Genomic DNA, 15,503 nt, shown 5'->3' with positions numbered 1-15,503 from the left:
TATTCCAGTTAATTCCTCTGAGACTTGCAAAGGAATACAAGTACCGTTTGCTAGTTCCTTCTGAATGCTCTGGAGCAGAGTCCAATATTAATTATTGCTCTGTCTGAGGACAGTTCAGTGATCATGGGATCAAAGTCAAAGTTTAGGAGGAGTTGTTTGTCTGTTTTTGTGGTTCCTGGACTGTGGGATTAAGGGGAAACTATGTCAGTACCAGCTGTTTTCCCATCCTCAAGCCCAGCCTTGCCTGTCCTGCTACAGTCTACATGATACTCCCTTTTCTTACTTTAGGCTTAGCCTTTCCTTGGGGTGCTGCCTTATTCTGGGCCCAAAAAGTGCCTTAAAATGTTACCCGTGGGAGTAAGTGGCTGAGCCTGGGACAGCTGGAACAGTGAGGTGGAGAGCTACCGAGTTTTCTAACGACCTGATTTTCCTCGGTGTCTGTGGCTGGAAAGGAGGAAGTGACCAGAGGGGTGCTGTTGTTGGCCATCGGTTGCTTCTGTTTCTGTGTGGCTCTCATGCATGCTTCACTGTAGAAATCACTTCTGCATTAATGGCTTGTGCTCTTACGACAGCAAAAGCTGTCATGCAGCGTGGCTCCAGGCTGGACCCTGGGCTCTGTTGGTGATATGTGCGTGTGGGTCCCGTGCCTGGGAGTCTCAGAACAAACTCTCCCTCTCTGCTTTAGAGGCATACATCCCTCCTCAACTCTTCTATAATGGGAAGGTGGATTATTTTGACCTTCAGCGACTTGGAGGTCTTCTGTCTCATCTCAAGAAGACTCTGAAAGGTGAGCACTCTCCAGGATGTCCAATACCTGCACCCTAAGTCCTGGCTGGAGGGACGTGCTAGGGAGGGAGTTGTGGGTAATTGTGCTAAATTTAAGGAGTGGAGACTTGAACAGTAATAAGGTGCAAGTTGCTCTGGAGAAGGTGCCGTCTGTCCGAAGTGGAGTGCCCTTTGAGCTCACAGCCTACTGTATATACCTGAGTGGGGCACTGATTTGTCTTCTCTTCCTGATTGTATGCTTTGGCTTGAAGGTTCATTTGGAACCTTTTTTCTGAGCTGCTAGCCTGATTTCTCATGCTATACTTTCACTGCCTGCCCCAAGCTTGTTACATTACATTGTAGGTATGAGTGGAGAGTAGCTGCGCAGAGCTAGGCATCAGTCCTTCTCTGCCTCGGCAACCTCAGCAAGCAGGGTATCAAAGCATGGGACACTCCCTATGGGATGGGGTGTTAGCTATACAGCATTCTCCCTGACATATCAACAGCTCCAGCCCACCCTGCTGCAGCTGTAAGGGCATGTTAGGCCTGCAGATGTAAGACTGGGAGGCCACATCGAGCAGTCCTGCGAGAATATTGCTTCAGCCTGTGGCTGGTGAGAGGTAGGGGGATGGTCTGGGAATGCCCTCTGGCATAGTGCTTTTGCTGCACCACAGCCAGTGTCTGGGAGCTGTTGAAGCACTGACCATTGACACAGCTCTGCTGTGCAAGCTGGCTGTGAAGGTTGCCCAGGCTGTCCTTGCTGTACCACTCCAGACAAGCAATAGCAGCCCCATGTACGTACTGCAACTGTACATTTGGCTACAACATGCTGTTGTGCCAACAAACTTCCAAAGTCTCCCTGTTGGAAGGGTTAGAAACCACTTGTCGTTCAGTCTGACTTAGTTTGTCTCTGGTTTCTGGCTAATGTGACACTTGTCTTCAGCTCAGATAGCTCTTCTCCTTCCCCAGTGAGTTTCCAAAATTAGGACCATCTTCCCTCTCTCAAGTTGATCTCTGATTGTCCAAGGTTAGATTGCTTAACTCAAGAACCATGTAATGTCCTCTTGTCTCTTGCCGAGTTCTTCCTGGCCAGCTTTGGAGATAGGGCTACGGACTAGAGGACATATTGGTCAGGCCTTGTGCAGCATAGTCATCACAGCAGACTTTCTTCTGGACTGAGAATGGTTTCTGCTCAGAGTCTTTGAGGGGACCTGCAGTCCTGGTGACTTGGGAACATGTTATGGAACATTGTTGAAAAACTGGAGGCCTAACAAATGGCCTCGGGTCCTGAGTTTCCAGACTGAACTAGTGTGTGGGGAAGGCCCTGGCAGTTGTCTCCTGGTTTGTGTGGTTATCCCTGTTTGTTGGTAGTATGAGCAGGAACAGAAATAGGTCTGGGATGAGCAGCACCCATTGCTGCTTGGTCTCTACTGTGTTGGCAAGGCCATGCCTATTCCATGTAAGGAAGTTGGGGAGAAGGTGAGCCCGTTCTGGCACAGCATCCAACTTGGCTGGCTACTTCTCTACTGCCAAGAAGCAGAGAAGAGGACAAGCCTAGAGCTGCTTCCTGTGAAGCCAAAAATGGCTCCTGCATTCATGTCTACTCTGGTGTGCTCTGTACAGATGACCTGGCTGCAAAGGCCAATGTCTTGATTGACCCTGCAGAGCTGCAGGCAGTGACTATGGATGATCTTGATGAAGATGAGGAATCAGCAATGTCGGCAGCACAGGTGAGCCGTATAACATGATTCACCAGCAGGGCTAGACCCCTGGTGCCAGGGCAGCAAGCTCAGCCTCTGGCTAGAAAATCTTTGCTCTAGGAAGTCAGTGTCTGGCTCAGGACTGTAACCAGCCCATGGGTGATCAAATAAACAGCTGAGCTTGCACAAAAGTCTCTGGAGATCAGCAGGGTCCTGGCATCACCAGGTTTGAGCAGCAAAATTTTCTTTGCTCTGCACTCTCACAACCCAGTGATATGAGTATGCTTCTTCCCATCCATGACAGTTCTTGGTGCTTGCATTTGTAGAGGTGCAGGACAACTGTAGATACGACAACTTCTTGCCGTGCTGATCTGCTACTTGTACTTGTCGTGCACTTGGAGGAAGGAGCACACATTTGTTAACTTTGCGCTGCTGGCCCATCTGTGGTGGGGAGGGTATCAGCTCCCCCTCCAGTGGTCACTGTGCATCTATACTGAAATCCTTGCAGGAACAGGCAGGGAACAGTGGGCAGCCCAACAAATAGAACTGTTTCTCCTTTGATTTCTTCTCAGTCTCAGCGTCCTTCTGCTGCGCTGGCCATTGGCGGAGCTCTTGCGAGACCTGGCTGGCTCAGCTCCCCCACCCTGGGCCGTGCCAACCGTTTCCTCAGCACAGCAGCTGTCAGCCTGATGAACCCACGGCGGCCTCTCGGCACCCTGGAGAAGATCAAAGTACGCACGCTAACTGTGGAGCAGCGGACAGAGGAGGACAGTGAGTAACTTCCACTGCGTGCTAGCCTGGGCCATCTGGTTCCTGGGAGAATGGGCTATTCCAGTCTCCAGTATGCTCAAGAGGATAGCAGCTGATTTACTGGCTTCCCAGTGCATGCTGGGACCCACAAGTCCACAGCTAGCCACTCTGCCATCCTGCACATGACACTGGTGGTGCTGTTGCTCCCTGTGTGCTGGGAGGTGCGGCCTTGTTTTCTGCAAGCAGTGCGGCAAGGTGGAACTTGCATGGCCTGGATCTGTCTCGACAGATTTAGCAAGCTGACCTGTGCCAGGCAATGAGGTGGGAACGGTGTGTTTGTGTGACTGGTGAGTTGTGTGGGTTGGAAGGGAGCACTGTGTTACAGGAAAGTACAGCAGGGCTTTGGCCACTGGCTTCAGAGAGGTGCAGGAAGAAGCTGAGGTGCCAAAATGCACTGCTGAGAACTTCTCTCCTGTCTTGGGGATGGATTGCAGTTGAAGGCAGCCATGGAAATGAGGGTCTCTTACTGGGCAGACCCCCAGAGGAGCTGGAGCAGCCCATCACAGAGAACTCCCTCCTGGAAGTCTTGGATGGGATAGTGATGATGTACAACCTCAGTGTCCACCAGCAGCTTGGGAAGGTAAGCAGCACATCCTGTGCAGGCATCCGTCCTCTTGGCCTTTGTGCTTTCTCACTGAATCTCTGTTCTCTGCTTGCTGAGCTGTTGTGTGTGCCCTTTCCTTCTCCTCCCACCCCCTTGGGAAACAGGCTGCCCTCTTGTTTGTCTGAGGGGTGGGGGAAAAACTCCTGTATTGCTGGAGTCTGCTTGTTTTTCAGATGGTTGGTGTATCAGATGATGTGAATGAATACGCCATGGCACTGAAAGACACAGAGGAAAAAATCAGCCGCTGCCCAAAGAGGGTGAGTATCTCTGGACTCCCAGCTTCCTCCTCTGATAGCTCCTCAATACATGAAAAAAGAGCATGAAGCAGAGCGGGTGACTTCTAGCCCTGAAGCGGCCAGTGTCATGGGGGAGTAACCCATGTCCATAGCTGGCAGCCATGTTTCATGGTGTGCCAACCCATTGTACCACTACCTTGAGGAACAGAGGGACTGAAGGTGGCAACTGCTTTGACTGGTCCCAGACAGGCTGAAGCAGCTTGCAAATCTCCATGTGCTGCAGACATCTTGTTGGGCGTCTAGGGATACTCCAAGAATGTGGTGTAGGGTTTGGAAAGGTTTCCTATGCAGAAGAGACCCTCTGAATCATAACCACAGCACTTCTGGGCTGTTAGGGCTCTTCCTTGGATCTGCCATTCACAATGAAAGGTTCAGAAGAAACAAGTAGGAAAATACACTCCAGTGCTGGGCTCAGGACTTTTCCATCCAATTCTAACTGCCAGAGACTGAATCTTTCTGATGAAGCATTTAAAAAGCATCTCTGACAGCAGTTGACCCTAAAACTGCTGGCCACACCAGACCAGCATCTGGCCCTGTGGGCTGTGGCTGAGGCCAGTAAGTGCTCTTGTAGCACTGATTTCCACTCCCTCTGCAGAGCAGCTGCTGACCCTTTTATCTCTTCCAGCATTCCCTACTAGCTAGCCCCAGGGTGGTATTTGCTTCTGCATTGTTTGTCCAGTTCTGAAAAAGAATGATATAAATGGGAGAATGGTGTCTACCCTCACCTCTCTGCACTTTTTTCAGAGGAGAGACATCCATGAGGAACTGCTGAAGAGCCAAAAGGTGTTCTCTGAGAAGCTCAATCACCTAAGTCGTCGCCTTGCCTGGATCAATGTCACCATCTATTCAAAGGTGGGCAGGAACGTCACGTGAGCAGTTCAGGAGAGACCTGAGCGAATGCATCTCTATATCTGTGCTGCTTGGCTCACGTGCCATAAGTGCCATTGTCCCTGGTGTTGGAGCAAGGCTGATGCTCCATGGGGCTCCTGTGTGTTGTCAGGAGAGTTCTTCCTAGGCATGGGCCCCCTCTTGTCCCATGTTTGATCTATTAGTATTCATTACAACACAGCCCAGTCTGTTCTGCTCTGTGTGTGGTGCTGCAGGCTCTGCCTCGGGAAGTCAGGCCTCTATCTCACGGACAGAAGGGTGAGGGTCAAAGGGAGATCCAGTTCTCGGGGAACGACTAGAGGATAGAGGCTATTGTGCCCATTTCACTGAGGTGTGCTGTGCTTCAGAGGGCGTTCTCACTAACGCTGCTCTTCTGAAATCTGCAGGATCCTCGCCAACATGATGTCCCGGGTTTTTTTGTTCAGATGTTCTGCCCTTATTCACTTGGGTTCCCATGCAGGGAAAGCACATTCTTCATTTAGTAAGACTGTGACTGTTTGCACAGGTCATCCATTCTTCCCTGCATATGCCATCTCCTTCCAGGATAAAGTCTGTGGTCTGTTTTTGTGAGCAGTTTGTACTCCTGCACTCTGTAGATCTCACCTTCCTCGCTTCCCTCGCGTGTTGCCTTGTCCTGTCTGCATTTGTAGGTTTTTTGTGCTGGGGAAGAGAACATGTTTCCCTTCACCTGAGTGGCGGCAGGCTCTGCATGTGTCCCAGGACATGAAGGGGGAGGGAAAGAGCTGCAGTGGAAGTAGCAGTGGCTGATGTGACTCACAAGCTCTTTGTTCACCCCCTTCCCCCTTCACTTGCAAAGCAGGATTGCAAGGCACAGTGCAGTGCTACAGAAGCTCTCTAGCTACATTGGTACAGCCCATGCTTGCCAGCAAATAAACCTTTCTTCTTGGCCTGCTCTTGAAAGGCTGAGGGGTGTTAATGCATGTGCATTGCGGTTACCACTGTGATGACCCATGCAAAAGCACAACTCCTGTCCCTAGATGATCTATCGGTATATTAAATACAGGTACCCACATCTCGCCAGGAGTGCAGTGTCACCTTCCTAGATGAGTCAGTGGTGCCTGGGAGTGATGGTTACAGCCTTCCCTGCTTGTGCCTCTGCCTTGGTCTGCTTGGCCTGCTGGGAGAGCAGATCACTAGCTAGCTTTGGCTGTGAAATGTGCCCCAGCAGCTGAGTAACTTTGCTCCAGAGAGGAGCAAGGCTGCATGGTAGAACCTGTCAGTACTGCCGGTACTAGAGAGCTCCATCTGCCCAGCTGCCCAAGGGAGATGCACCCCTGCGGGCTCCAGCATCCTGGTGACTTGCATACAATGAAAGGATACATCTGGATGAGTGTAGCAGGCATTGCTGATGGAGAGAAAAAGACAGGTTCTACTCTCTGTCTGAAGGTGAAGTCCAAGATCTCTGCCAAGGTGTCAGAGCATGGGAGAGGCTGCTCCTTCCTCTGGGGAATTAGTCACTAGTTTATTCTGAGCTGAGAGATTCAAGGTTAGGCAAAAGGGAGCGTTACAGCTTAAAAACATTCTTAGTTTTAAAGTAGAAAATCCCATCTTCAAAAACTCAGTGGGGAGACCATTTCTGCCCTGGGGTTTTGGTGCCAAGGTAGAAGCTACTTGGTTACGACACAGTATTTGTCTGTCATACTGTGGGTAAGCATTACATCTTTGTATTCTCTTGGTATAGGCTTTAATCTAGCTTGGCAGTACCTGGCATGACTTTTTGAGGTTATCAAGTCTCAATAAAACCAACTGCAGCTTTCCCTACCTTAACATTGCCATTGTTTTTTATCCTGAAAGTAGCTGTTGAGCTAAGATGTGCGTCAGTGTTGAGATAAAGACGTCTTTTAGTCCCTTTAGTCAGTTTACACTTGTTTGGTCTAACTTACAGAACAAACCCACGTAAACCTCCCAGAGAAGGCAGTGACATAGTGTAGAAACACCACGAAGCAAATGAAATCAGTTATCTGCACCTCTGATTTTTCTTTAATTGGAAGCGTAGCCATCTTCCTGCTATTTTTATGCAAACTGCTCGGGATATTTCTTGGCATTGCAGGATATGAAGTAACTTTTCCTCTTTTTTTTGCCTGCCTTAGTGCTAATTTTTATAAGCTCAAAGTTATGTAGATGCCCTTAAATTTCCTGTGTTTAATTTAGGACCCCCGAGTTTTCCTATAGAAGTAAAAGAGGCTGAGGCTCCTCAGGATAGTAAATCCAATTGAATGCTTGGTGCAGAATCCAGAAGGCTGTGGCCACCTAATGCAAAGATCTGAGTTGGTATGAGCTTTCTGTCTGTTCCAATTTGTTAATTCTTACGAAGGGGTAGCTTTTTTTCCAGCAGCTTTATCCTGGGTTTCCTAGGGCCTGCCTCCCTTCAGCCAGTGTAAACTTGGAATCAACAGCTGGCATGCGTTTTTTGCGATGAGGCCTGCTGTAGTGAGATATGCCCTACTGAGAGTAGTCCTTGGAGGGTTTCAAGAATCAGCTAGACAAAGCCACTGCTGATCTAATTGTGTGCTGGCACTAGTCCCGCTCCAAGCAGGAGGTTGTTGCAGAGTTCTCTGGTTGTCCCTTCCACCCAACTCTTCTGTGACTCTATGAAGAGACTCCAGCAGAGCACAGGGCTACTTAATGAACTTAGAGCCCTAGCCTGAGGAACTTCTGAGACACTGAGACATTTCTGAGGCTCAGGTGTGATGCTGACTGTTGCATTTTTCCAAAGAGAAGCTGGGCAAAACTGACTGGGGATCGTTGTGTTCTCCCTGGCCAGGAGAAGATGCAGGACATATATTGGCTGCTGCGCGTGTGCATCTGCACCATCGAGCATGGCGACAGGACGGGCTCGCTTTTTGCTTTCATGCCAGAGTTCTACCTCAGCGTAGCTATGAACAGCTACAGCGCACTCAAGAACTACTTCAGCCCTGTCAACAGCATGGAGGAACTTCCAGGTAAGGGGATAGGGAGGCCTTGCTAATCCTGGCTGATGAAAGCTAAGTAAAGCCACATCCTGCTGGTGAAGTAGCAGTCATTGGGCATCATCCCTTCTGTGTCCTTTCCCAACTGTGCTGTGCTTCACCGGTGTGTTGTCTGTGTGCTGTGGGGCAGGCACTGAGTGCTGTTCCTTGAGTGTAGGTACGCACTGGCACACCGTGGCCTTTGCTGTGCTTAGGCAGGGAGCCCCGTGCCTTGCCCAGAGTTGTCATAGTGTTTACTGCAGAGAAAAGCACTCTAGCAGCTATGAATTTTGTTTCTAAGGAGGCATCAGGAATGGGTTGGGATGTGGCAGGATGTAGTTGCCCTCTGGCAGTGCCTGTCACTGTCTACTGGTCTCTGGCTGTGGGAGATATGTTGTGAGCGCAGGGATTGGGGCTGCTTTCACATCCTGCCCTGGGATTGGGATACGTTCCTACAGAGACAACCACCTACTTGATGCCAGTAGTCTGCATTTAGCTGAATTCCCTCAGTGCATGTTCGGTGCTTTTCCTGGCCAGAGAAAGCTTGGCTTTTCTAGCAAGTTCCTATTAAGACCTGTAGAACAGACAGCTCATTCTCAGCAGTCCATCTCTGTGTACCTGTGCCTGTCCCCAGTCGTGTGATCCTGGCACAAAGGACTTCCTGCTCTGCCCCTTTGTGCTCCCAAAATAGAGGGGCCCAAGGTCTAGCTGAGCAGCCGTGGCTTGCTTGCCTGTGCTGGCTGCTGTGAATAGAAGGAGTGTGGGCAGCTGGTGGGTAGGCTCGAAGGCTCGGTGCAAGCCATGCTGCCCTTGTTGCAGGCAGCTGATGAAGAAGGTATTCGGGCTTTCCTTATGATGCCTGCCTCATGGTTCTGTTACCTGTGATCTCCTGCTTGCAAGGCAGCTAAAGCTTTAGCAAGTTTCTGCTGTGAGACTAATCCTGCAGACTTGATCCTCCTCATGCTCACCCCAGGGTCTTGTTTGGCTGAGTGATCTCAGGGACCTCTTAGCAAGGTGTTCTGCGCCTTCCAGAGCCCACAAAGGTAAGGATTTCTGTTCCCACCAGCAAGGCATAGCTAAGGTTTTCACATCCAATGAGTGAGGACTGTGCTTGCTGTTCAGGGACCAGCAGAATTAAGCTGTAGCAGGTTTCTTCAGGGCCTGCAGACTTAATATGGCTTCTTTGGGTAGGCCTAGGGTGGTATTTGTGTTGCTCAGCCCTTTCTGTACTAGGCGTTGCTCTCTTACCCTCTGACTGTTTTAGACTCTGCAGACTGTGACAAGAGGCTTTATGGGAGATGAATGTGTTTTCCCAGCTCTCTGTTTTGACTACTAGACGCACAACAGAACTGCAAATTTAGCTGTAGCAGGGAGTAAATCCCACAGCCTTTCCTGGGCCTGCAGGAAAACTGGGGACATGGGGCTGCCCACTGTGGGGCTGCCATCCTGTGACCCCTGCTCCCTCCTTCTCTTTGCAGGCTATGAAGAGACTCTGATGCGACTTGCTGCCATCCTGGCCAAGCACTTTGCTGATTCAAGGATCGTGGGCACGGGTGAAGCTGCTCTCCTCTGCTCTGGGGTGAAGTGTTGCAGATCTGGCTGATCCCACTGCCGGTGGCTCACCAGACTTCTGTTGGGATCTATTTGCTGAATTCATTGAGTGCTCCATGTGCAAAGAGAGGCTGGGCACTGCTCTTGCCTGGTGTGTCCTGCTTATTCCAGGATTAGATACGTGACCTAGGCCCCCAGTTTGAGAACAGGACGTGTCCCAGATGCTTGCATGTCAAGACTAGTGCTACTCCTCAGCTGCCTGGACACAGGCACGCTCTCCCTATTAGCTGGGAGGGAGAGCCTCTGCTTTGCCTGAGCTGGGATCGAAGTAGGCAAACAGACACAGGCACAGACAGGCCGTGCACAGAGATCCCCAGAGCACCACAACCCTTTGGTAACAAGAGGAACACACAGATCTGCACAAAAATGCCAATCTCTGTGTTTGCTTTTCCACCTTTAATTCTCTGGGTTTTGGACTTGACTTGGGCCTTTGGGGAGGTCCAAGATTCTGCTGAGTAGAGCATGGTTTGCTCTCAAACCAGGATTCCCAGTTGATCTTGACTCTGATCTTGATCAAATCTGTGGGAAAACCACTGCTTCTGGAGACAAGGGCTTCAGTGTTTCCTTCCTTCATCTGCTTAGTACGTATGACCCATTATGATGTCTGGGTAGATCCTGAAGACTGAACGATCCAACATGCCTAGTTCCAGCTGCCTGGGAATCTGTTTTGTTCGTGGACACCTAGGCTGTCTTATTGCCCTGAACTCTTTCTAATTTAGTAGCCATTCATGAAGGCACATGTATCCTCCCTCCTCAGGAGGACATAGAAGTCCTTATCTTCAATCAAGTCGTCTAGATTTAGAAGTAACCCTGCCCTTCTACCAGAATCATTTTTCCCTTTGTCCTTTAGCACACACAGTCTTTTTGAGGGGTCAAGCTAAGGCTGCAGGAATGCATTCCCATTGCAAAACACAGTGCTGCTTGTCATACCATTCATCTGTTGGAAGCTGTCACATCTGCAGCAGAGCCGCAGGATGCTTGGCTGTTCCTTTGCTTCTGTGTGGTTTGGCTGGATGAGCTTGTGCCCTGGATGAAAGTGATTTAAAGTCACCTAGCTGGCTGCACTGAAGTAGAACAGGAAGCACCCTGCCGTGCAACCACTAGCAGGGCAGTCAGTGTGTAGGGACAGCAGAAACCCTTAGCTGCTCTGGCTAGAGATGAAAGAGACAATGGGCTCAGGATGTGGACACAGGCACTGTGTAGTAGACAGCAACCAGGCATGGCTTGCTGGTTGCTTCTCCAGCTGTTCCCAAAGAGGGCACTGTTGACACGTAAGACTTTGCCTCTACTCTGAATACCTTTTGACAGCAGCAATTTTGATCTGGTGCTGTCTGTACCTGCGTGTTTTCTAGCATCAGTCAGCCTTGAGAAACCATGCTCCTTCAGACTCTCCCAGCTTATGACTGAGATTTCTTGTAGCACAAAAGGTGCAGGTGATGCCTTGACTCAAAGCATAGGTCAGGCAGGAATCAAAGAATAATACAGGCTGGAAGGAACCTTAGGAGGTCTCTAGATCAACCTCTGCTTGAAACAGGTCAGCTATGAGGACAGACTAGGCTGCTTAGGGCCTTATCCAGTCTGGTCTTGAAAACCTCCAAGAAGGCTGGACCTCTCTGGACAACCTGTTTCAATGCTGAACTGCCCTCATGGAGGAAAAGGTTTTCCTTATATCCAGTCTGAACCTCTCTTGTTTCAATTTATACCTATTGTGTCTTCTCCTCCTGCCATGTACCACTGTGAAGAGCCTGACCACATCTTCTTGATAACCACTTTGTAGGTATTGGAAGGCTGCTGTTAGGTTCCCCCAAAGATGTCTCTTCTCCAGGCTGAACAAGCCCAGCACCTTTAGCTTCTCCTTGCAGAGCTCCAGCCCCTGACCATCTTAGCAGCCCTCTGCTGAACTCACTGTAGTTTATGCCTTTCCTCAAAAGGGGACACAGTGTATAGATATGATCTCATGAGTGCTGAGTAGAGGGAAATAACTATTTCCCTAGATCTACTGGCTACGCTCCTCTTAATGCAGCCCAGGATGCCATTGGCCTCCTTTGCTGCCAGGGCACTGGTGGCTCATGCTCAGCTTGCTGTCTACCTCAAGCCCCAGGTCATTCTCAGCAGAGCTGCTCCCCAGCCAATTGGGACTGTATCTTGCAGGGAGTTCTTCCTTTCCAGGCACAGGACCCAGCCTTTGTTCTTGTTGTGTTTCATAAGGTTCCTGCCGGCCCATTTCTCCAGCCTGTCTAGGTCCTTCTGGCAGCCCTGTCCTCAAGTGCATCAACTGGTCCCAACAATTTGGTGTTATCTGCAGACTTGTTTTTTCCCCAGAACAAGTCCAGATAGGGTCCGTTGTAGATGAGGGTAGTCTCTCTCCCTGAGGCCAGTCCCTCCCAGCCTCTGGTGTTCGGGTGCTCCTTGGCATGCTGCATGTCCTTGGTTGCCTAGCCTAGCCCCTTCTCATTTCTCCACAGACATCCGGGACTCCTTGATGCAGGCGTTGGCCAGCTATGTCTGCTACCCCCACTCACTGCGTGCTGTTGAGAGGATCCCAGAGGAGCAGTAAGTGCTGCCCTGTCTCTCCCTTGTGGGCTGTGGCAAGGCTGGGTGGGGGAGCAGGCGGGCTGCCAAGCACTGCAGGGAGGCAGGGGAGCTGCAACAGGGTGCTGGAGCTGGGGAGCCTCCATTCATCCCTATGCCAGTAGCTTTGCTGTGTCGCAGCTCCATGGGTCCTTCTGTGCATCCTGTTTAATCCGCCGGCCCCTTTGCGGCTGACCTGCATCTTCTGTCCGGTAGGCGGATCTCCATGATGAAGAACCTCCTGGCTCCCTATGAGCAGCGGCCATGGGCGCAAACCAACTGGATCCTTGTGAGGCTGTGGCGGGTAAGGATCCTACATCCCTGCCCTTCTCACTGCCACCCTATCTGCAGGGTGGGACATGGCATGTTTCGCTTTCCAATAGCAGCAAAACCCTACCATTTTCCAGCCTCTAAGGTCCTTCCCCTTCTCTTTTTTCAGGGCTGTGGCTTCGGGTACAGATACACGCGGCTCCCACACCTGCTGAAAACCAAGCCTGAGGATGCCAGCCTCCCTAGCCTGCAGAGTGAGTGGCACACCTAGGGTTTTGAAGGGTGGTGAGGGAGGACCTGTCTCTTCCCTCATAGGCATCTCTAGGGGTCAGGTCAGCTCGTGAGGTGGCTGCTGAAGTAGGTGGGAACCTGGCCAAATTTCCAGGCCTGATCCTTCCTTTCCTGGACTTCCCCAGTCCCACTATTTGGGCTGGTGACTCTCTTGCAAGCTGGGCAGTGGATTAGATCTGATGCTAGGAGGGGTTCTGCCCTTCAAGGGAGAGGTAAAGTGCCCAAGGCTGCGTCTTTACCAAAGCTTTACCAGAAAATCTCAACCTGGATGAAGGCTTTCTGATTTCTACCAAGACTAGCTGCTATGGGGAGAGTTAGCAAGTGTGCCAAGCAGCAGATACCCTGTGAGAGGGAGTGGGTGCCCAGAGAGGCAGGGCACTGGCCAGATTTGCGAGCAGGTAGTGTTTAAATCATGCAGTCGTCTCAGAGCCTGGCAGAGCCTGTCCTGCCTTTGGCATGGCAGTTCTGCTGTCAGTGCTGTTGCCAAAATGAGGGGTTCCTCAGCTCTACTGCAGCCAGTGAAGACGTAGGGAGAGGAAAGTCCCTTTCTTGAACTGAAGAACAGGTCTCCAGCTCCCTCTTGCAGGGTCTTGGCCTGGTTGGAGACATTCACACCGGCCCCTCTGCTGTGGAAATGGTTTTGTGTTAGCCCTTACTTAGTGGGCACTGTTCCTAGAGAGCTGTGTGGGGACTGGGGGCAGAGGATACTGCAGTCTGACATGGACAGGGGACCTGTGGAGATGTTTCCTAAGCCCCATCCTGCAGGGAAAGCTGTCTTATCTCTGTTTTAATGTCACTCTTCTCTTTTTCTCTCCTTCCCCTGGGTGCTCAGGAGATCTCTCTCTTGCTAGTTTCCAGAGTAAGTTTGTTGTGTGACCCTCTCTTGTCTGGTGATGTAGCTTTAGAGAGCTCCCTCGCTCCCCTCTTGTGTCTTGAGAGACCCTTGTTTTGGGGGGCAGGGGGGGTCACACAATGATCTCATTTCTTAGTTACATCCCTGGGAGATGCCAGGGAGACGGGGAGACTCTTGCCCATATGGCACTCTCCAAGGCTGTGTCGCAAACCTGCTGTTGCTACTGTTTTATCGGTGTTACCTCTTGAGTCAGAGCCTTCCTGCAGGCTGTGCCAGCTGTTGGTTCCTCTCGTCTTTGTAGGATGATACGGAAGCTCTGGTACACGCGTGGCAAGGACCTCATGATTATCACTTCACGCTCCTGCTGCCAGTCCCATGGGGTGGCCACAGAGAGCTCTGGGACAGGAATGAAGTTTCTCAGCTTTTGAGGTTTCTCTCCATCCATCTCCGGATGGCTCCGTGCAGTCTGAGCTCAGAATGGGCTGGGCTGGCTACTGGGAGCTTGCTCCTTGGGCTGGCTATTTTAAAGTGCAACAGAATCAATAATTAATGCTGATTTAATTAAAGAGGGACATGGGACTCAGAGGTGTCCTTGAGATGCTGCCCAGGGAAAGAGGAGGAACCCCCCCTCCCCGCTTCCCACCCATCAGTCTTCGCCCTGTTGCAATCTGAGCATTGGCAGGGACAATGTGACAAACTGCTGAGCTGAAAGAAATCCCTTCTTGTGTGGGTCTGCTTCTGCAGGCCAGTCTGAAGGGAGCTTGGGCAAATGCCTCTTCCCTAGAGCCTCAGCCTTGTCCTGCTTTGGAGATGCTGCCTTGGAGGAGTCTGCGCAGGTGGGAAAGGTTGGCTGGCTCTGCCTCGCGATATCCGTGAGACATGCAGAGTGCAGGCTACCTGGTCTCCTCTGCCATGCTTTGCCTGTTCTCACTGCTCACGAAGATCCCTGCAAAGAGATCGCTGCCTGGGTTAGCCCAGAGACGGAGAAGGGATCAAAAAGACTGTGTGTGTTAGTTACTGCTTGCTTCCTGAATTGTTCCTTAGCCATGGCTGGCACCAGTCAACTCTTGTGTGGACAGGGCTCTACATCAAGTTCGGCTCTCAAAAGCTGACCATGGCTCAGTTCAGAAGAGGGGAGAGTTCTGATCAGATGCTGCTGAGCGACTTGTTTTGCTTTTGTGTGGCTGCTGCCTTTTGTGGCTTGTAGACAAGAATGGGTAGTGTTAAGGCATGCACACAGTGTGGAGCAGCGGTGACCCTGCGCCTGGCCCAACCTTCGTTGCTCTTACCAAGATGCAGGATGACTTCCATTTGCAGCATGGGGCTGTTCTACCCTAGGCCTTCTCCCCACACCTCCATCAAGCAGCAGAGGGTAGACAGATGGGACCGTGAGATCATTTAGCTGAGTTGCTGCACACTGTAGGCCAGAGGACTCACTCACTTCCCCATCCTGACTCCAGTAAATTGTCTAGCTAAAGAGGTCTTTCAGGAAGAAATCCATTCTCCGTTTGACAACACCAAAAGAATCAGCTTGTGGTGATTTGTTCCAGTGGTTCCTTGCCTTCAGAAATAAATCCTTGACTTTTTCCTGATGTGAATGTATCTAACTACTTCTGTTGTCATCCATTGCTGCTGCTTCTGCCTTTCTCTGCTGAATTACCCTCCGTACAATATAACATTTCTTGTCCCTGTCCTTACCCTTCCTAGTTTTTTAACAACCCCGGAGTTGCCAGTGTCATGCTGGGTAGATCACCTCCCTGATCACTGAGCCAAAACTTGCATTAGTCTGTTTTTTCAGTGATTTGCTTTGGAGATGTGCATGAGTCCCTTGTGCGCTAGGGCTTCCTGATGCCTTGTGCTCACCCATTTCAGTAT

At 50.8% G+C, this 15,503-nt stretch overlaps 1 protein-coding gene across 1 annotated transcript in view; it reads left to right on the top strand.

Moving 5' to 3' along the window:
- The window catches only part of RNF123 (ring finger protein 123), a 63,198-nt gene that overhangs the window by 22,875 nt on the left and 24,820 nt on the right, over positions 1–15,503 (top strand). The window contains exons 21-31 of the mRNA XM_067303304.1: positions 686–787; positions 2,389–2,495; positions 3,038–3,236; positions 3,710–3,855; positions 4,053–4,136; positions 4,920–5,027; positions 7,849–8,026; positions 9,511–9,585; positions 12,109–12,196; positions 12,431–12,518; positions 12,654–12,738. Of these exons, the coding sequence (XP_067159405.1) occupies positions 686–787; positions 2,389–2,495; positions 3,038–3,236; positions 3,710–3,855; positions 4,053–4,136; positions 4,920–5,027; positions 7,849–8,026; positions 9,511–9,585; positions 12,109–12,196; positions 12,431–12,518; positions 12,654–12,738 (1,260 nt within the window). The remainder of the gene's footprint in view (positions 1–685; positions 788–2,388; positions 2,496–3,037; positions 3,237–3,709; positions 3,856–4,052; positions 4,137–4,919; positions 5,028–7,848; positions 8,027–9,510; positions 9,586–12,108; positions 12,197–12,430; positions 12,519–12,653; positions 12,739–15,503) is intronic.

Source organism: Apteryx mantelli, chromosome 12, assembly GCF_036417845.1.
Source record: "Apteryx mantelli isolate bAptMan1 chromosome 12, bAptMan1.hap1, whole genome shotgun sequence".
NCBI classification, from domain to species: domain Eukaryota; kingdom Metazoa; phylum Chordata; class Aves; order Apterygiformes; family Apterygidae; genus Apteryx; species Apteryx mantelli.
This window is presented reverse-complemented; position numbering and strand designations above follow the sequence as displayed.